The 19,808-nt window shown below is 34.3% G+C and overlaps 1 protein-coding gene across 1 annotated transcript; it reads left to right on the top strand.

Annotated features, from left to right (window-relative positions):
* The first annotated feature begins 1,203 nt into the window (after positions 1-1,203).
* On the top strand, positions 1,204-15,962 carry LOC106078289 (uncharacterized). Its single transcript, XM_056035662.1, has 7 exons — positions 1,204-1,517; positions 2,695-2,928; positions 6,044-6,182; positions 8,343-8,485; positions 11,850-12,027; positions 12,684-13,009; positions 14,405-15,962. The coding sequence occupies exons 2-7, from the start codon at positions 2,708-2,710 to the stop codon at positions 14,712-14,714; spliced, it is 1,317 nt and encodes a 438-aa protein (XP_055891637.1). The 5' UTR covers positions 1,204-1,517; positions 2,695-2,707; the 3' UTR covers positions 14,715-15,962.
* Positions 15,963-19,808: the final 3,846 nt, after the last annotated feature.

The following is a 19,808-nucleotide window of genomic DNA, read 5'->3' as shown; positions in this document are numbered from 1 at the left end:
TACAGAGCTTTTAATTATAGGGAGGTGTCATACGTAAAAGTTTGAAAAACACTGCATTACTTGTAAGTTGAAGAATCGAATTTTAAACTGCGTACTTAGATTCTCCCTCGCCGTTCGGGGTGGCAAGCTGTCTCCACAAACATCTGTCACTGGCAATGTCTGAAGTCTATTCCCACCTGTTTTCCACTACTCTGAAGTCCTCTATGAAAGTGTGGCGCCAATGTATACGAGAACGTCCCTGTTTGCGCTTTCCTCGTATTGGCCTCCATATCGTTGCAACTCTTGGTATGCGTAGTTCAGTTTGTCAGAGAACATGTCCCGCAAACCTTTTGCGACGCTCTGTCATTACCTTTATTACGTGTTCTTATACTGTACCGCCACTAACCGTGAGACAGCAATCGCCTCAACACGTGACCCCTGTGTGGAACGGAGTGGCGGATGGGACTGGTTAGTGAGCCTTTCATGCTCACCAAATGCAATGCTTGTTCCCTTTAACGTGCTGTGGAAGCCTTTTAATTAGAGGCAGTGATCGATCTCAGTTCGTCAATCTGTCTTCCCTAACAGACGTTTTTCCAAAGGGGTGCTAAGATAGGTCCTGATAGAGAGCCTATAGAAGTTATATGTAGCACTGTGCCACTATGTTAGCTTTGTTTTGCAAAGAGCGACCTAATTCTACTACAACTAAAATACATAAAAGAAGTTTAGTTAATGAAAACAATTATTATAAGAACACATTCTAATTTGGTCCATCGAGAGAAAACAATTGTTTGCCTGATCTTTGGGTATGGACTGCATTAGATTAGCATCAGATAGATTTGTTTCGATGACGTTATGCAATGTCTGCGCTGTATGAGACAAAATATGGAAAATACAGCATTAAATTCGTCATTAATCTTCGGACTCGAAGACACGCCTTTGTTTGTTTTACATGTTTCGGATGTTTCTTCAGAGTTGAAGATATTTTACTTCCTAATCCAATCCTTCTGCAGGACGTCGTGTGATTGGAGCGGGCAGGGTTTGAGCCCGGGACCATCGATAAATCCAAACGACAGTCCAGCGCGCAAACCGCACGACCAGGCAACCATCCGCCTTATTATAAATGACTGATCCCTTGCACTGACCTACATTATTACCTTATTTTTAACTTTCATAAATTTTTTAACTGTCATTGACTGCTGACTGCATTAATATTGATACAAACATCACAACTACATAAATTTTATGTTTAATAGAGTTCATAGATTAGAGACTCGAGTCTAGTAGAGCTAGAATCTAGATCTAGATGACAGATGTATCATTTAGATTTAGATTATATTAATAATCATCTTTTTTCCATGAGGAAATTTGTCTTATAATTTGGGTTACAGACAGATTATAACAGATACAAAATAGACCTTACACCTGAATATTTAGACTTTTAGACTAGTGACAGTTACTAATTCTACTACTAGTCTTAGTACTAATTCTAAAAGTAGTAAAAGTACTCTAACTCTAGATCTAGTAGTGAGTCTGACTAGGTAGGATTATTAATCAAATCATTAGATCTATATGATTATTACTAATTATTACCTAGACTAGACTCTACTAACTTTACTAAGTCTACTACTACTTACTACTAGACTCTAGTACTCTAGACTAGTCTAGTACTGACTATGTTGGCTAGATGACTAGTTTACTAGATGTCCTAGATTGCCTAGAAACACGCGTTTAGGCCGGTAGGGCCTAGGGGAGGACAGATATATTATAATCATAATAATCATCTTCTTTCTTCTTCTGCCTTTTGTAACTGTAACGTCTGAGTGTAAGTGTATTTCAGAAAAGTCATTAAGATAGGGCCTCTACTCTACTATCTATAGACTATAGAAATACTAGAATCTACATAGATCTAAATCTAGGACATTTTAGACTCTAGTTAGAATATAACACAGTTTCGTTTCGATGGATATCATCTTCTTCTTCGTGTCATTTGACTTTGCATTTACGTTAATTTTCTTGGGACCCATGATGCACGAGAATAATTCCGATTAAAATCACTAAACTTGCTAGCTACAACAATCACACTACTGAGACGAGCCTTTGTTTAGCGTGAATGGTTGAGATAACGGTGTACACACTCTGCTGTTTTTGCCCAAGTAGTGGCTGAGGCAACTTCTCTCCATTTTCTTGTGCTGGCAAATATGGTTCTTATACTGAGTGAGAACGGAAAGATCTGATTTCGCATTGTCATCATCGATAGGTTTTAGCTTTTAAGCATGACTTCGTAACTCATATTGTTGCTCATAAAATGAACAGAAATTTCGCTCTTGACGCTGCTCATATCTCGAATCACTCGTATGTAGAGCAGCTTGTATCTCAAGATTCCACTGTATTGACTAGCCTAGAATTATAGTCATAGGCATGACATAGGTATACTGTATACATGTATACTATAGACATTGGTAAATACCTAAGCCCAATGCAAAAATTATCTAGAAATCTATTGTTATAGACATTGATAAAGTTATTGATTATGTCTTGTCTATCCCAATGAAATGTATGAATAATTGTGCAAAGTTTCAACTTGATACGAGAAAATGGGGGTGGTAGAAATAACATGTACAGACTTATTAACAGACAGACAGAGTGAGTTGATATTTGTAAAAATTGCAAATCAAGTAGAATGATTATATGTTGAACCTTTTTTCTTTTCTGAAGGAAACATTTCAGTATGGAGACTACAGTAACAGTAGCTGTAGTTGGTGCAGGAGCAGCAGGTCTTTGTGCACTTAGACATTTGACATCATCTGAACATGTAGCAAGCAGACATCATTTTGAAGTGACTTGTTTTGAGCAGTCCAGTAGGGTTGGAGGCACTTGGATATACACTGAACGAACTGGAAGTGACCAAAATGGTCTTCCTGTACATTCAAGCATGTATAAAAACCTTAGGTAAATTTTAATATTTGATTAAGAATGGGAGTTGAAACCATATTGAGGCTGAAATGATTAAATTAATCTGTATGTAAAAATAGTTCTTAAAAAAAGAACCACTACATCTCTCTATAGTGTAGAAATTATTTCCCCATTTAATATCAAACAATTATTAATTCACTAATTGTATAATTTTTTAATTGATTCATGTTTTGTTAGAAAAAATAAATAATTGTTTAAAGTTTCATCTTGATCCAACAATGGTTTTGGGAGAAATAATGTGTACAATTATCGAAGAGGATAAAATCCAAATTATTTAGCCATATCTGTGAATACTGATGGATTAATTTCCCTTGTTGGTATGTAACAAAATAATTAATTACCAGTAATTAATTGACTAATTGATTAATCATTTTAATTGATTCATGTATTGTCTACACCTATGAATAATTGTGCAAAGTTTCAACTTGATATGAGAATGAGTGTGGAAGAAATAACATGTACCAACCTTTTTACCAGACTGACAGAGTTAGTTGATACAAGATTTCTAAATTCTAATTCAAGATATATGAATATTTCAAATCATGTAAGAGACATCAAGTTGAGGCTTAACTCTCTGAGCTAGACCAGTTTTTTTTGTTTGGGGTCTGTTCTAAAAAGATGGAGCTTTTTTTTTAAATTTTATATACTAATTAAGGTATTTGAATGAACTATTGAAGTAAGTAGAAAAAAATACTAAAATTTCAACATTTATATATATTTCAGACTTCCTACTTTGCACAATTTATATCGTTGCATATATATACAAAAAAAAAAAGGAAATATTGAGAGCTAATTAGTCCTTAAAAAATCCTGTTAATAAAAGGTATTTAAATAGCAGTAGCATACCAGGTTACCAGTTTGCCGAGGTTAATAAATAATAATGTATATCCCCTCCCAAAGGTTTGTTATGTATCACGAAGACCAAATCGAGCCATCTTTTATGTATCATTAAATCTTCTAGTCAGATAACTTACCAACTTTCTTCATGGATCTGTTTATCTTTTTTTTTTTTGACTAATGTGATATGCTGGTTTAATAACAGACTAAAGAAGCTTTGTAAACAGAAGGAAAACCTCTATAGAAAATTTAAAGAAACTAATGCAGGAAGAGTTTACAAAAAGTATATAAAAATTAAACACTTAACCCAAAAAGTAAGCAGACAGCTGCAGAGTGAATACATAAACAATGTAATATCTAAAGATAACAACAAAAACCTATGGTCATACATTAAGTCTAAGAAAATGGAAACAACAGGCGTAGCGCCATTAAAAGATGAACATAACATAATACATAATGATAATGAAACTAAAGCAAACATTCTAAACAAATACTTTGCATCAGCATTCTCAGCCCCAGGAGACAAAGACATATTACTGAATTTGAACCAAGTAGACAACATAGAAGATATAGTAGTACAAGAAAATGGAATTCAAAAACTATTAGCCAACACCAAACCAAATAAAGCTTCTGGACCTGATGGTATTCCAGCTAGATTACTCAAAGAACTAAGTAATGAGCTAGCCCCAGTGTTCAAAATACTCTTTCAGGCTTCACTTAACCAGGGCAGAGTACCAAAGGACTGGAAAGAAGCTAATGTCACCCCCCTATTTAAAAAAGGAGAAAAATCTGACCCAGGGAACTACAGACCAGTATCACTTACCAGCATCACATGTAAAATCCTAGAACACATAATATGTAGCAACATCATAAACCACTTAGACAAACATAATGTCCTCACACCATACCAACATGGCTTTAGGAAATATAGATCATGTGAAATACAACTAATAGGACTAATTGATGATTTTTCAAAAGGTTTAGATAATAGTGAACAAATAGATGCTATCTTACTAGATTTTTCTAAGGCTTTTGACAAAGTTCACCACCATAGTTTGCTTAAAAAATTAAAATATTTCGGCATTAATGGTCCACTGCATCAGTGGATTAAAGACTTTCTGATAGGGAGAGAACAAACTGTAATAATAATTGGCTCTAAATCAACACCGATAACAGTAAACTCAGGTGTACCTCAAGGTACAGTCTTGGGTTCACTACTTTTTTTAATTTACATAAATGATTTACCAAATTGCATTAGTTCAGGAACAAAAGTCAGATTATTTGCAGACGATTGCATAATATATAGAACAATAAAAACAACACAAGACACAGATATTTTACAAAGAGAATTAGATGAATTACAGAAATGGGAATCAAATTGGAGCATGTCTTTCCACCCAGAAAAATGTCAGTTGTTAAGAGTAACAAAAAAACTAAAACAAATTAATTCCACTTATCTTATTCATGGCAAACCAGTATCACAGACTAAAAACGCAAAATACCTAGGTGTTATAATAAATGAAAAACTATCATGGAATCCACATATTGATGAAACTACAAAAAAATCAAACAAAGCATTAGGATTTATTAAAAGAAATTTCTATAAATCAAATAAGAACATAAAACTAAAATGTTACTTAACCTTGGTTAGGCCAATAATAGAATATGCATCCTCCGTTTGGGACCCCTCAACTCAAGAAAACATTAAGAAACTGGAACAGACACAAAATAAAGCAGTGAGATTCATAACAAACGAATATTCACATTTGACTAGAGTAACACCTTTAGTAAAATCACTAAATTTAGAAAGCCTTCAGGACAGAAGGCTCAAAAGTAAAGTAGCAATAATACATAAAACACTGAACCATAATCTTCAAATACAAAAACAAAATTTAATAAAATACTCTGAAAGACACAAAGATAAAGGCACATTCCTCGTCCCATATGCTAGGACAAATTTGTACTCCTTCTTCCCTAGTGCTATTAGAGCATGGAATGGGTTGCCTGAGCTAGCCAGGAAAACCAGTGACTTAGCAGAATTTAAGTCATTGGTTAATATGCATGACTAAATGCATGACGCGTAGGACGTAATCATCTTCTTTTTTGAAGTAACGTATGTATTATATAAGATAAGATAAGCTCACTACTATAATCTGACAGCTGAAAAGTGAAAAATATACACTAGATAGTAGATGATATTTTTTGTGTTTGTGTATTATTTCTCCTGAATTATATAATTTATCCCAACACACAGAACTAATCTCCCAGTACAGTGTATGGCTTTTCCTGATTTTCCTTTCAAGTCGACTCGTCCTTCCTTTGTCAAGCATGAAGTTGTGCAAGAATATTTAGAGGACTATGCATCTCATTTTGATTTGTTCAAACATATTAAGGTAATCTTAACATAAACTGGCTGAATGATTTAGTGTTTCTCCTGTTGCTCAACACTGTCTTTGTAAATTCTGTGTATCTTCTGATTTCAATCTAACACTTCCTCTTCTCTTACCCTTTCTCCATATGTGAACCAACAAGTGTCTATTAATTGTGGAGGTACTGTCGTGTAGGGCCTGAAAAGGGAGGAGCGGGGCATACTTTTCTTACCTTGTTACATTTTGTTATCTATTTATTTTATATAGCAAAAGAAAATCTAAGTGATTTAAACAATGGCTTTTAATAAAAATTGAATGGAAATCCTTCTCCTTTTTCAACATTTATCATATATTTGCTATACAGCAAATTTTTTTTAAATAACTAATTTTAGACACATTTTTTTATGCATTTAATTACTTAAAATCCATGTAAACTTAATGAGTTGCATTAATTTTTTTAAACCTTTTTCTTAAAACTCTACTTTGTAATAGAATTTGCTTAACTTCATATTGCTCTTAAGGAAAAAAAAAATTTATTACATTTTTTGAATAGACTCACATGCTTTGGTCTGAACGCTTAAAGTGCATGGAATTTCATATTTGTAAGACTTTTATCTTAAGTTGAAATTTATTTATTTATATGAGTTTCCACTGTCACATGAAATTAAAGTACTTAGTAAATGTGTAATATGTACCCCTAATAAATCAGACACCTTTCTCAGAGACTCTGGATCTGCCCTAGATGAGTGTACAACAGCTGGTAGAATGTAAGTCTCAGGTTCCATACCCTAATAGGCTGATTTTGAATGTTTAAATTTTGGAGACATATGATAGAGAAAAGATTGAAGGTCAATTTCCCCTAAACTTGGTTGGTAGTAAAATCCTGAATAAATATACTGTTATAAACCTGGTGATGACACAGATGGGGATAATGCTGTGTGTATTGTTAGCAGACACTAATTGCCCCAGGTCATCGCTAGACAAGCGATTAACTGTGACGAGTGACAGTACATGCCAGTTCAGGAAGGATCTGTGTTGTAAATAGTACTCAGGCAAGACACTTTGAATGTAGTCATGTGATCAACCAAAATGGTCGAGTGATGTACCATAGGGTTCATAGGGACCCCATATAAGAGCAAAGATGTCAGAGTCAAGTCACTTCACGTTACCTCGCATGTCAAGGAAGAGGCAGAGAGTCATTGGGGTCTGATACAGCGTAACAGAGTTGCAGCAAAGTTTATGTACAGTCAGTGTTATGTTGCTACCAATTGTACACTATTGACTGTGATTTATTGGACATTAAAGTGTTATGTTACTTGTCAAGTTCTTTGAATTGGTTGTACCATGTGTTGCAGTTAGCAGAGAGCCTGGAGAGTGAGCAAAAAGTTTACAGTACAATGAAAGTTTGACATGACTTTATTTAATGCTTCTCTTGATGTCCATAAAGAGAACATCTGACATGTGGATGGTGGTATCCACCTTTTATGAAAGACCTGGCAAATGGTAAGGTATAATGCACCAGTGAGAAGACACCTGATGAAATTAGAAGATAGAATTGTAGCTCACATGGTTAAAAAAAATACTTGGCAGATAGCGTTGTATTTCCCATCTTAGAGGAAAGATATGGCAGATAGAATTGTAGTTCCCATCTTAGAGGAAAGATATGGCAGATAGAATTGTAGTTCCCATCTTAGAGGATAGACCTTGCAGATGGAATTATCTGTGAAAAAAAGACCTGGAATGGAAAGGTTTGTTTGAGAAATTCTCTTAATCCTCTACCATTTTATGTCACTCATAACCATCTATGTATTTTTTCTTGTGGTGAGTCAACAGATTAAAAAAATATATGCACTGCACGAGAGATAAAATCTTAAAACCAGTTTTATAGAAGTCTAAGCATCAAGCTTTGGGCCCAAGAAAGAAAATAAATAACTTAATAAATAACTTAAACTTGAATCATTTGGTTCAACTTCCTGCACAGCCTTCCCCTCCACTTCAAGAAGCTATGTATTTGAGCAACTCTATTGGACTACTATGTATACAATTATAAAATTCTTCATAATGAAGGTTATCATTTCTGATCAAGATAGATGTAAATTTAAGTAGAGTGAAGAAAAACAAACTTACAGTCTGCTGTCTGATCTGATATTAACCTTTGACCTCACATGTTTATGATCCATCCAGTTCCAGACATTGGTCAAGTGGATCCAACCAGTGAACATGCAGAGTGAACTAAAGAAGCTACAATGGGAGGTAACTACATGTGATGTTGTGAATAAAATAGAGCACCAGCCTGAACTGTTTGATGCTATACTTGTATGCAATGGGTGAGCAATGTCAGAATTATTTAATAGTTAAGTGTAGAGTATTATGTAAACATTTTTTTTTCAATAAAATTGTGTATGACTATCAAACCTTAATTAAACATTAAAGAAACATAACACCATAAAAACACTATAAAAAAGATTCTTATATAGTAGTGTTTTTCCTAGACAAAACAATGTATACACATAACAATAGCATTCATACCAGTGCATTCTGAGATTCAGAAATTCATTCTCCTGGCATTTACAACACTTGTTTTTTTCTCATAGTAATAGGAGTATACGAGAAATAAAGTTAAGAAAGGATGAGTTGAAAGACATGTATGTTTGTAATAGTCTTGAAGTGTGAGAGACATGTATGTTTGTAATAGTCTTGAAGTGTGACAGACATGTATGTTTGTAATAGTCTTGAAGTGTGAGAGACATGTATGTTTGTAATAGTCTTGAAGTGTGAGAGACATGTATGTTTAGTCTTGAAAGTGTGAGAGACATGTATGTTTGTAATAGTTTTGAAGTGTGAGAGACATGTATGTTTGTAATAGTCTAGAAGTGTGAGAGACATGTATGTTTGTAATAGTCTTGAAGTGTGAGAGACATGTATGTTTGTAATAGTCTTGAAGTGTGAGAGACATGTATATTAGTAATAGTCTTGAAAGTGTGAGAGACATGTATGTTTGTAATAGTTTTGAAGTGTGAGAGACATATATGTTTAGTCTTGAAAGTGTGAGAGACATGTATGTTTGTAATAGTCTAGAAGTGTGCGAGACATGTATGTTTGTAATAGTCTAGAAGTGTGAGAGACATGTATGTTTGTAATAGTCTTGAAGTGTGAGAGACATGTATGTTTGTAATAGTCTTGAAGTGTGAGAGACATGTATGTTTGTAATAGTCTTGAAGTGTGAGAGACATGTATGTTTGTAATAGTCTAGAAGTGTGAGAGACATGTATGTTTGTAATAGTCTTGAAGTGTGAGAGACATGTATGTTTAGTCTTGAAAGTGTGAGAGACATGTATTTTTGTAATAGTCTTGAAGTGTGAGAGACATGTATGTTTGTAATAGTCTTGAAGTGTGAGAGACATGTATGTTTGTAATAGTCTTGAAGTGTGAGAGACATGTATGTTTGTAATAGTCTTGAAGTGTGAGAGACATGTATGTTTGTAATAGTCTTGAAGTGTGAGAGCCATGTATGTTTGTAATAGTCTTGAAGTGTGAGAGACATGTATGTTTAGTCTTGAAGTGTGAGAGACATGTATGTTTAGTCTTGAAGTGTGAGAGACATGTATGTTTGTAATAGTCTAGAAGTGTGAGAGACATGTATGTTTGTAATAGTCTAGAAGTGTGAGAGACATGTATGTTCAGTCTTGAAAGTGTGAGAGACATGTATTTTTGTAATAGTCTTGAAGTGTGAGAGACATGTATGTTTGTAATAGTCTTGAAGTGTGAAAGACATGTATGTTTGTAATAGTCTTGAAGTGTGAAAGACATGTATGTTTGTAATAGTCTTGAAGTGTGAGAGACATGTATGTTTAGTCTTGAAGTGTGAGAGACATGTATGTTTGTAATAGTCTAGAAGTGTGAGAGACATGTATGTTTGTAATAGTCTTGAAGTGTGAGAGACATGTATGTTTAGTCTTGAAAGTGTGAGAGACATGTATTTTTGTAATAGTCTTGAAGTGTGAGAGACATGTATGTTTGTAATAGTCTTGAAGTGTGAGAGACATGTATGTTTGTAATAGTCTTGAAGTGTGAGAGACATGTATGTTTGTAATAGTCTTGAAGTGTGAGAGACATGCATGTTTGTAATAGTCTTGAAGTGTGAGAGACATGTATGTTTGTAATAGTCTTGAAGTGTGAGAGACATGTATGTTTAGTCTTGAAGTGTGAGAGACATGTATGTTTAGTCTTGAAGTGTGCGAGACATGTATGTTTGTAATAGTCTAGAAGTGTGAGAGACATGTATGTTTGTAATAGTCTAGAAGTGTGAGAGACATGTATGTTCAGTCTTGAAAGTGTGAGAGACATGTATTTTTGTAATAGTCTTGAAATGTGAGAGACATGTATGTTTGTAATAGTCTTGAAGTGTGAAAGACATGTATGTTTGTAATAGTCTTGAAGTGTGAAAGACATGTATGTTTGTAATAGTCTTGAAGTGTGAGAGACATGTATGTTTAGTCTTGAAGTGTGAGAGACATGTATGTTTGTAATAGTCTAGAAGTGTGAGAGACATGTATGTTTGTTATAGTCTTGAAGTGTGAGAGACATGTATGTTTGTAATAGTCTTGAAGTGTGAGAGACATGTATGTTTGTAATAGTCTTGAAGTGTGAGAGACATGTATGTTTGTAATAGTCTTGAAGTGTGAGAGACATGTATGTTTGTAATAGTCTTGAAGTGTGAGAGACATGTATGTTTAGTCTTGAAGTGTGAGAGACATGTATGTTTGTAATAGTCTAGAAGTGTGAGAGACATGTATGTTTGTAATAGTCTAGAAGTGTGAGAGACATGTATGTTCAGTCTTGAAAGTGTGAGAGACATGTATTTTTGTAATAGTCTTGAAGTGTGAGAGACATGTATGTTTGTAATAGTCTTGAAGTGTGAAAGACATGTATGTTTGTAATAGTCTTGAAGTGTGAAAGACATGTATGTTTGTAATAGTCTTGAAGTGTGAGAGACATGTATGTTTAGTCTTGAAGTGTGAGAGACATGTATGTTTAGTCTTGAAGTGTGAGAGACATGTATTTTTGTAATAGTCTTGATTGTCATAAGATAATCCTCATGATCAGCCGGTTCTTAAATGCTGAAATTTCTGAGAGACAAAAAAGGACATGCACAAAGTAGTCTGTTGTTGAGATATAAGAAGGAGTGATATTCATGCTGTTGTCATGTACTCAACTAGTCATTCCAATAAGAGGTAACAAATTTATAAAGATACATGCACTAGTCCAAAGCGAAATCTCCATAAGTCCTCCCCCCACTGTTCTTACATTTACATATACATCATTAGATGCAATGGTAACAATGCTAATGCCTGCTCACTTTATTGCTTTAGAGTAATATTTCATTTATTTTGTTCTTAATATACCATAAAAAATAGCATTTGTATCAGTTGAGTATTTCATTACTCAACGTTGTATTGTTTACCTTCCTTTTGTGACCACTTTTGAATACATTTTATAGGTTTTAAACTTTCATTAGTCTAAAAAAAATGTTTTTTTTTTTTTCTTATAAGACAATATAATTTGTGTGACGCTACTATTTCCAAAGTTTGTTTGCATAAGACTGAAATAAATAAATAGTAGAGATTGTAAAACACTATTCTAAACCTTAAAAAACTAGAAATCATATTTTTAATGTTTCCTTCTGTGCAGTCATTATGCTGATCCATTGATTCCTGATATACCTGGGATAGAGACTTTCTCCGGTCAAGTTTATCACAGCCATGATTACAGAGTACCTGAAACTTTTTCTGACAAGGTGGTCGTAATCTTAGGGGCAGGATCATCTGGTCAGGACATTGCTTTAGAACTAGCTCCCTACTCTAAATGGGTAAGTCTAGAAAACTCAATAACTGAAGCTGCTTCTTCTCAAAATGTGAACAAGCAATAGAAAAAAATTACTTTAAAAAACAACAAGGGAAAGTACTGCTAATTACTGCAATTTATGTGAAAATTTATAACAAAAATAATTACTTAGTATCAATTGATTAACTAATTGGTTAATTTTGGATTGATTCATGTCTTGTCATCAACTATGATTATTTTTATTATTATTACAAATTTCAACTTCATCCAAGAATGGGAATTGGGAGAATAAGCATGTCAAAAAGTAATAAGGGATTAAATCCATATATATATATCCACATCTCATTAAGTAGCATTTTTTTCCCCTTATTTTAATACCAAACAAAACAATTAATCACCAATAATTAATTAACTAATTTTTTTTTTATTGATTCATGTCTTGTCAGGTTCATTGAATAATTGTGCAAAGTTTCAACTTGATCTGAGAATGGGAAATGGGAGAAAAAACATGTTCAATCTTTTACCAGACAGACAGAGTGAGTTGATATTAGTAAGCTTTGTAAAAATATTTCAACAATATAACAATTCTATAAGCTTCGATTTTTATGTAGTAGAAAACATTTGCAATTGACATATTATTTTATCATAATAAATTAACAGTAAAGTATTTTCTAAAACCAGGTATACTTAAGTCATAAGAAGCCACTCCTTGCTTCAAAGTTGCCAGAAAACTTGACCCAGAAACCTGGCATCGAGAAAATTCTAAGTTCATCTGTGCATTTTAATGATGACAGCCTAGTTACAGCTGATGTGCTGCTGTTTTGTACAGGGTATAACTACAACTACAGCTTTCTGGCACCACAATGTGGAGTGCAAGTTGTGGACGGTAGAGTTACTGGGCTGTTTAAACATTTGTTCTGTACAAAGTTTCCAACATTGGCTGTTATTGGCGTCTGTAAAGTGATTGTGCCTTTTCCTATGTTTGATGTTCAGATTCGTTTATTTAGGTTAGTGCTAAATTTGTACACTATTTTCTTTTTAGTTATTTATAACTTTAAAAAAAATATATTTTTAAAACTTTTTTTCTTTTAATATTTTATATATATTAAATATTTAGAATTTCTGAAAAAACATTTTAAAGTAAATACATTGTGCATGACATAATGAGACTAAGACAAAAAGACTGGTTTATTGATGCTTATGGAAATTTCTTGTGATTACAAGGACTCTTTTCTTATATAAAAACAACACAACAGAAACATTCACGTAAATAGAACAGACACAACTTAAAGAGTTCATTGAGCCATGATTGAGTGGCTACACACAGATATCTTGGTCCTTTTCATTTTTCGAGTGGCGTAGATATTGTCTGAACGAGTAAGGAACGAATAAGTTTTTGTACCGCTCGGTTCTAGCCTAGATAGACTGAAGATATATATTTATATATACATATAGATAGATATAGATAAATATAGATATTTTAATAATGATTATTGAATTTCCTTTGCTTAGATTTTTAGCAAGATTGAAATTTATATTCTAAAGTCCTACATGGGACCTTTCTTTCATTCAGTTTCAATAAATAAAATACTAATGGCAACAGCTCACTGCCCTATGTTGGTTTTATTATTTGTAATCAACAATTTCTGAAATGAATAAAAGTAGTAGTACTATTTAATGTATTCACATATATATGTTTTTAATTGTTTTAGGTTCATTGCCAGGGGCAAAGTAATCTAAAAATAGGTTGAAATATAAATAATTAGTATATTAGTGTATATTATTAACATAACTAATAAATTGGTATATAAATTTTGTGATTTCTTTACTAAAATTCATCTTGGGGGGGGGGTGGGACAATAGGGGGGAGGGAAGATCACCCCTACCGCACCCCCCTGGATCCGCCAGTGGCCGGGGGGGGGGTTTAAACCCAGCCACTCCCCTTTTGGCTACGCCCATGTTTATGTTACTTGGGGCAAAATAATATAGTCCAAAATATGCCTTTCACATTAGATGGGATATAATGCACTGAAGGAAAGTGATCCAGGTTCAGAAGGATGTGAACTGGAAGTTGAATTAGTTCAAGTCATCCCAATGAAATGATAGTACTCATAATGAACTGCTTGCATTTTTAAGCTAAAACCTGAAATTAATGAAACACTTTTTTTTTAAATTGTACCAAAAAAAACCCTGCTAAAATATGTTTTTTCTGTGAACACTTTGTCTGTGAAAGATAAAATGTGTAATACTGATTCCTTCATGTTTTAGGATTTCATTAACAAGAGAAGCAACATTGTTGAATATCAAATTTATTCATTTATCTCCCTTTACAAAGAAAATCAAGAAAGGCTTGCCCTGTTCCCTAGATCCCACCATTTTCTATTAAGATGTTTCTTTTTCAGATCAGTTCTTGAAGGTACATGTGTCTTACCCAGCAAAGAGTCAATGGATGAGGATACAGAGAATGATTACAGAAAACGTCTGGAGGAAGGCATGCCTCACCGCTATGCACACACCATGAGCAGTCTTCAGTTCAACTACAATGATGACCTGGCAGACATGGCTAAAATAAGCCGCCTTCCATTCCATTACAGTCAGCTGTATCACATGTGTCACCAGTTAAGGCGGCAGCATCTAACCAGCTACAAGAACTGTAATTTTGATATCAATGAAGCAGGGGATGCTGTACTTATATCATCCAAAAATATCTAGAAATGTCTTGGCAAATTGTTGTAGATTTTTTTTTGTTTTTGCAGACTGCCTTTTATTAGTCATGTTAAATCAAACAACAAAATAAAAAATAAATAATTATAAAATGTAATCTATTTTGCTATTAAGCAGACAGAATGTGCAAAATAGAAAAATATATTTAGAACATTTTTATTTGAAACATCACATCAGATGGTTCCAAACAATTTTTGGATAGATTGTAGTCTCTATTAATGCATATTCAATTATAAATTAACTCTTATTATGGGATCATTAAGTTCTGCACCAAGTGCATTATAATTAATCTGATATGTAGATAGTGATGTCAATTTATTATTATTACATTTCAATTTATTGTTATGACAGATTCAGTATTTTTTTTAGAATATATATACATTTTGTAAACAGAATTTATTTTTATATTTACACTAGTGTTGTTGACAAAGATTTTTTTGTTCATCTGTGATGTTCTTTTGGCAAAACATGCATTTTTTTTTTGGATATTTTAATTTTTTTGTTTGTTTAAATACTTGAGGCATTTTCTAGATACTGATTATTAATCATATGTTTAAAGTATTGGTTGTCAACACTGAAAGCCTTACAATTACATGTATAATAGAAAGTCACTTGTCTTGGCAACACTTTAACAAATTCCTTGTACAAGATGAGTAAGACAATCCCAACTGTAACCCAGTCTCATCCAAAATACTTTCCAAAAAAGCCAACACAGCAGCAATTTTTCACCAAGATTTTGAAAGCTGCTGGGTATTCTGTTCTTGAACAAGCCTCCTGATAACCAAAACTAAGAGATAACTGTCCTGGAACATCAGAACCATGGAATATGTCCTTGGAAAAGGTTATAGTCACTCAACAGTGTTTCTGAGACTTCCTTGATAGAATGGAATCAGTTGAAGGGAATTAAGTCCCTTATTAAAAAATGTGGCTGTAGTTCTTTACTCCTCCAACAGTGCCATACAAAAAAAAAAGTTTTCACTTTGTGGAAGGATGTTTATATTTAGAAACAAATGTAATTATTGTAATACTGGGTCTTGAGGCACACCTTTCTTGCATGTCTTTCTGTGTGGGTTTGTGTTATAAAGTAGGGTTTGTGACATTTTGGCACTGTAATTATGGTGCAATGGTCATTTTGGTGCAGCCATTTTGGCATGAGAGGTTCTGACAATAATTTATAGACTAATAAATAAATAACAAATAATAAATAGAAATAAAAATAAATAACAATAATTTACTTGACTGTACTAGACTCTAGTCTCTATGTAGTAAACTTTCTCCAGCTGTACTAGACTCTAGTCTATGTAGTAAACTTTCTCCAGCTGTACTAGACTCTAGTCTATGTAATAAACTTTCTCCAGCTGTACTAGACTCTAGTCTATGTAATAAACTTTCTCCAGCTGTACTAGACTCTAGTCTATGTAGTAAACTTTCTCCAGTTCTCCCCCTTCTCCCTGCTCCTCCCTCCCCCCTCTGGAAAAAAAGGTTAACTAATTTTGCTTATTTCATTAAGGTTAATTGCAAACTATGAAAACCTGCCTGGTCAATTGTTATGAGCTCGGGACATGTCCTTTCTATGGACCAGGTTCAAACCCTGCAGACCAAAACCCCCTGGCACACACACATTACAATGTTTAGGATCTTCTTCTTCTTCTAGCCAGCTTTATTGCTGCTGAGCTGTGAGCTCTTTTGCAGACTGTGCCAAGGAAAAATAGTGTGCTGTTTTCTTCAGTTGTTCAGCACTGCCATACAGGGTGTTGGTTATGTTGGGCTGTAGTGGTAGTAGGGTCTGCCTATGGTGGATTAGGAAGGGGCATTCTAAAAGGATATGGTTTACGGTTTCATAAGGGTGGTCTCTGATTTTACAAAGGGGGAGTAGTGTGGGATTTATTTTATTGAGATCGTAATTTAACAGAGATGTGTGTCCTCATCATGCCACTCCTCATTGTTGGAAGATTGTAGATTGCTCTTTGCGGGGGAGGAATTTAATACTGTCCAGTTTGTTAAGCATGTTCATTTCTTTGTACATGGCTCTGCCTGTGTTTCCTGTCCTGTTGCCCATTGGTTAAGCCACTCCTCATTGTGGTTGTTGATTAACATTCACCTTAGGGTGAGGTAATAACAGGTCTATCTGGTTGTTCCATAGATGATCCTGCCTTTGATAGCTTATCTGCCCTTTCATTTCCCATGACGCCAATGTGTCCAGGGATCCACTGTAATGTGATGTTGATGTTTAATTTTGTCATCATCTGGTGTATTATCTCTATTAGTGTTGTCAACTCTCTAGGGCTCTTTGAGGTGCTGCTGTTAAGTGCTTGAAAATTGGTTTGGCAGTCTGTAAAGACAACAATATCTGATGGTGATTCTATCCCTTCATATAATTTGTTTTCCACTGTCTGCAAAGCTATGGTAATTGCCTCAATTTCGGCCCTAGAAGTTTGAGCAGTAGTTGCCACAGGGTGCACTTATTTCAAAGTGTTTATTTTTGGGGAAGGCCAGGAAGACACCAAGACCAGCATTGATGGTGGACTGTAGACATTAATTAATAATAACATTAATAATAACAGAGACGTTGTGTTTATACACGTCGACAAAGAAGACTCTTCTCTTTTTACTTCCGTCACATCCTTTACTTTCGTACTAAACATACACAACAAACAATGACGTAATATAAACATTATCACATCCTTCCTTTTAAAGTTCGTAAGACTGATATCTACTAGGAACTTAAACAATTCGACCACTTCTGGTTGTCTTAGCTGGCACAACAAGTTCTCTAGACGTTTGTCTATAACTGTTTCGTTTGTTCTAACAGTTTGCTGTTCGTTGTCTTCATCGGTATCATAGTACCCAGAGATGTCTTATCGAACGTTGATTTCTTCTGTAGGTTTTTCCATTGTGTGTCTTTATGATGTAAGATCTGGACGAGGAACGTTTTTTAACAATTGCTTTCTGACATGTTTGTCCTAAACGAACTCTCACTTTCTCTACGACAGAGTAATCTTCAGGTATTCTTGCGTGAGCACTTTGCTTCTCATCTGTCGTTCTTTGTTGTTCTCTGCATTTTTAGCTACCGATGGTTTCAATAATTTGGGATCAGTTGCAATGATGTCTACTCATCAGCAGTTGTGATGGTGAATACGGCAGTCCGCTTATCGGAGTATTTCTATACTCGAGCATAGCGAGATATGGATCTTTCACACTTTTGTATGCTTTGTTGAATATCTGCTTTACGATACACCTCACTTTGTCCATTTGATTGAGGGTACCTGGGACTTGATGTTGTTATCTTGAAACTCCACTCAGAAGGTAACTCTCTATATTGATAGCTATTGAATGGCATATTGTCGCTCACTATTTCTTTTGGTATGCCATGTCTAGCAAAAATACCTTTTAGTGCTCTGATAACACATTCTGCTGTTTTGTTCTCCAGTCGTTTTATTTCAGGATATTTAGAGAAATAGTCCACAACTAGCAAATAGTCATTGTTTCGCCGTTCAAACAAATCTGTCGCAACCTTTTTCCATGGTCTGTCTGGTACAGCACGAGGTAGCAATTTTTCCTTCCCATTATTTCTTTTGAACGTTGCACATGTTGAGCATTTCATTATTGTCAAAAAAATATCTTTGGACAATCCTGGCCAAAACACACTCTGTTTTGCCTTGGATCTGGTTTTCTCAAGACCAAAATGACCTGTATGCAACTTGTCGAGAATTTCATTTCTCATACTTGAAGGAATTATAATTCTGTTCTCATAAAACAATATTCCATTCTCTCCATGATTACTGTCTTTAAATGACCAATACACTTTTACTATTTTATGAACTTAAGTTTTTAACTTTGGCCAACCTTCTCTGACATAATTTATTACTAGTTTCAATTTAGCATAAGATTCAGTCTTCCGTCTAATTTCAACTATCTTCTGATCACTTCCCGGAAACTGCTGTTGCGCTATGAATTCTCATAACCATGTCTTCATTTGAATTTGATTGCTTTTGACCACTGATGTACGCACGCCATAACGTATCAGCTATTTGCATTTTTGAACCTGGAGTGTAAGTTACTGTAAATTGATATCTCAACAGTCTTAACATCATCAACCGAAGTCTTGGTGGTATCTTGTGTAAAGGCTTCGTCACAATAGTTTGCAAAGGTTTGTGATCTGATTGTACAGGCACGGTTTGTCCTAAAATATAGTGGTGAAAATGTTTAGCGGCAAACATTATAGCTAACATTTCCTTTTCTATCTGTGCATATCTGCATTCTGTTTTTGTCAATGATCTTGACGTATACGCAACTGGTTTGTCTTCTTGTATTAAACATGCTCCTAACCCTTTAGAAGAATCGTCACACTGAATAGTAACTGGTTTTTCAGGGTTAAATAGCTGCAAAACTGGAGCCACTAAGTGTTTTCTTCATTAGTTGAAAAACATTTTCTTGCTCTGCATTCCACTGCCACAATACATCTTTCTTTAGCAATTCACGCAACAGACTTCTGATTGTTGACATGTTTGGAATGAAACTTGACAGAAAGTTCAACATCCCTAGCAGTCTTCCTGTTCGATCTGTTGGTGCTGGCATCTCCATAATTGCTTTGATTTTAGCTGGATCTGGACGAATACCATCTGCTCCAATTTTTCTTCCGAGGTAATTAACACCTGAAAGTTTATATTATATCTTGTTCTTGTTGAACTATATATTGTTCTTTCTAGCTCTCTCCAGAACATTTTCAAATATTTGATCATGTTCTTTTTCATCTTTTGCTGCAACCAGCATGTCATCTGACATGATATGTACACCTGGGATGTCTCCGAATACTTGATAAGCACGTTTCTTTAGTACTTCACTCGCTGAGGATATACCAAAAGACATTCTCAAGGATCTGCAATCTCTAACGATACTTGTTACATAATTCTTTGCCATTTTTTCCTGTGAGCTTTTGACTGGCTTTCTTTTTTCTGTCTTCTTTAATTAATTTATTTATCTGTGACAACATAACATAATATTTCTCTGTGTTAATAGTTTATTAGGATGGTCGTCCTCCAACCTTCTGTATTTCTCAATAGCTTCTAATGCTGCTCTGTT

The sequence above is a fragment of the Biomphalaria glabrata genome, chromosome 7 (genome assembly GCF_947242115.1).
Source record: "Biomphalaria glabrata chromosome 7, xgBioGlab47.1, whole genome shotgun sequence".
Taxonomy (NCBI): Eukaryota; Metazoa; Mollusca; class Gastropoda; family Planorbidae; genus Biomphalaria; species Biomphalaria glabrata.
The sequence above is the reverse complement of the archived record's forward strand: the minus strand, read 5'-3'. Positions and strand labels throughout refer to the sequence as shown.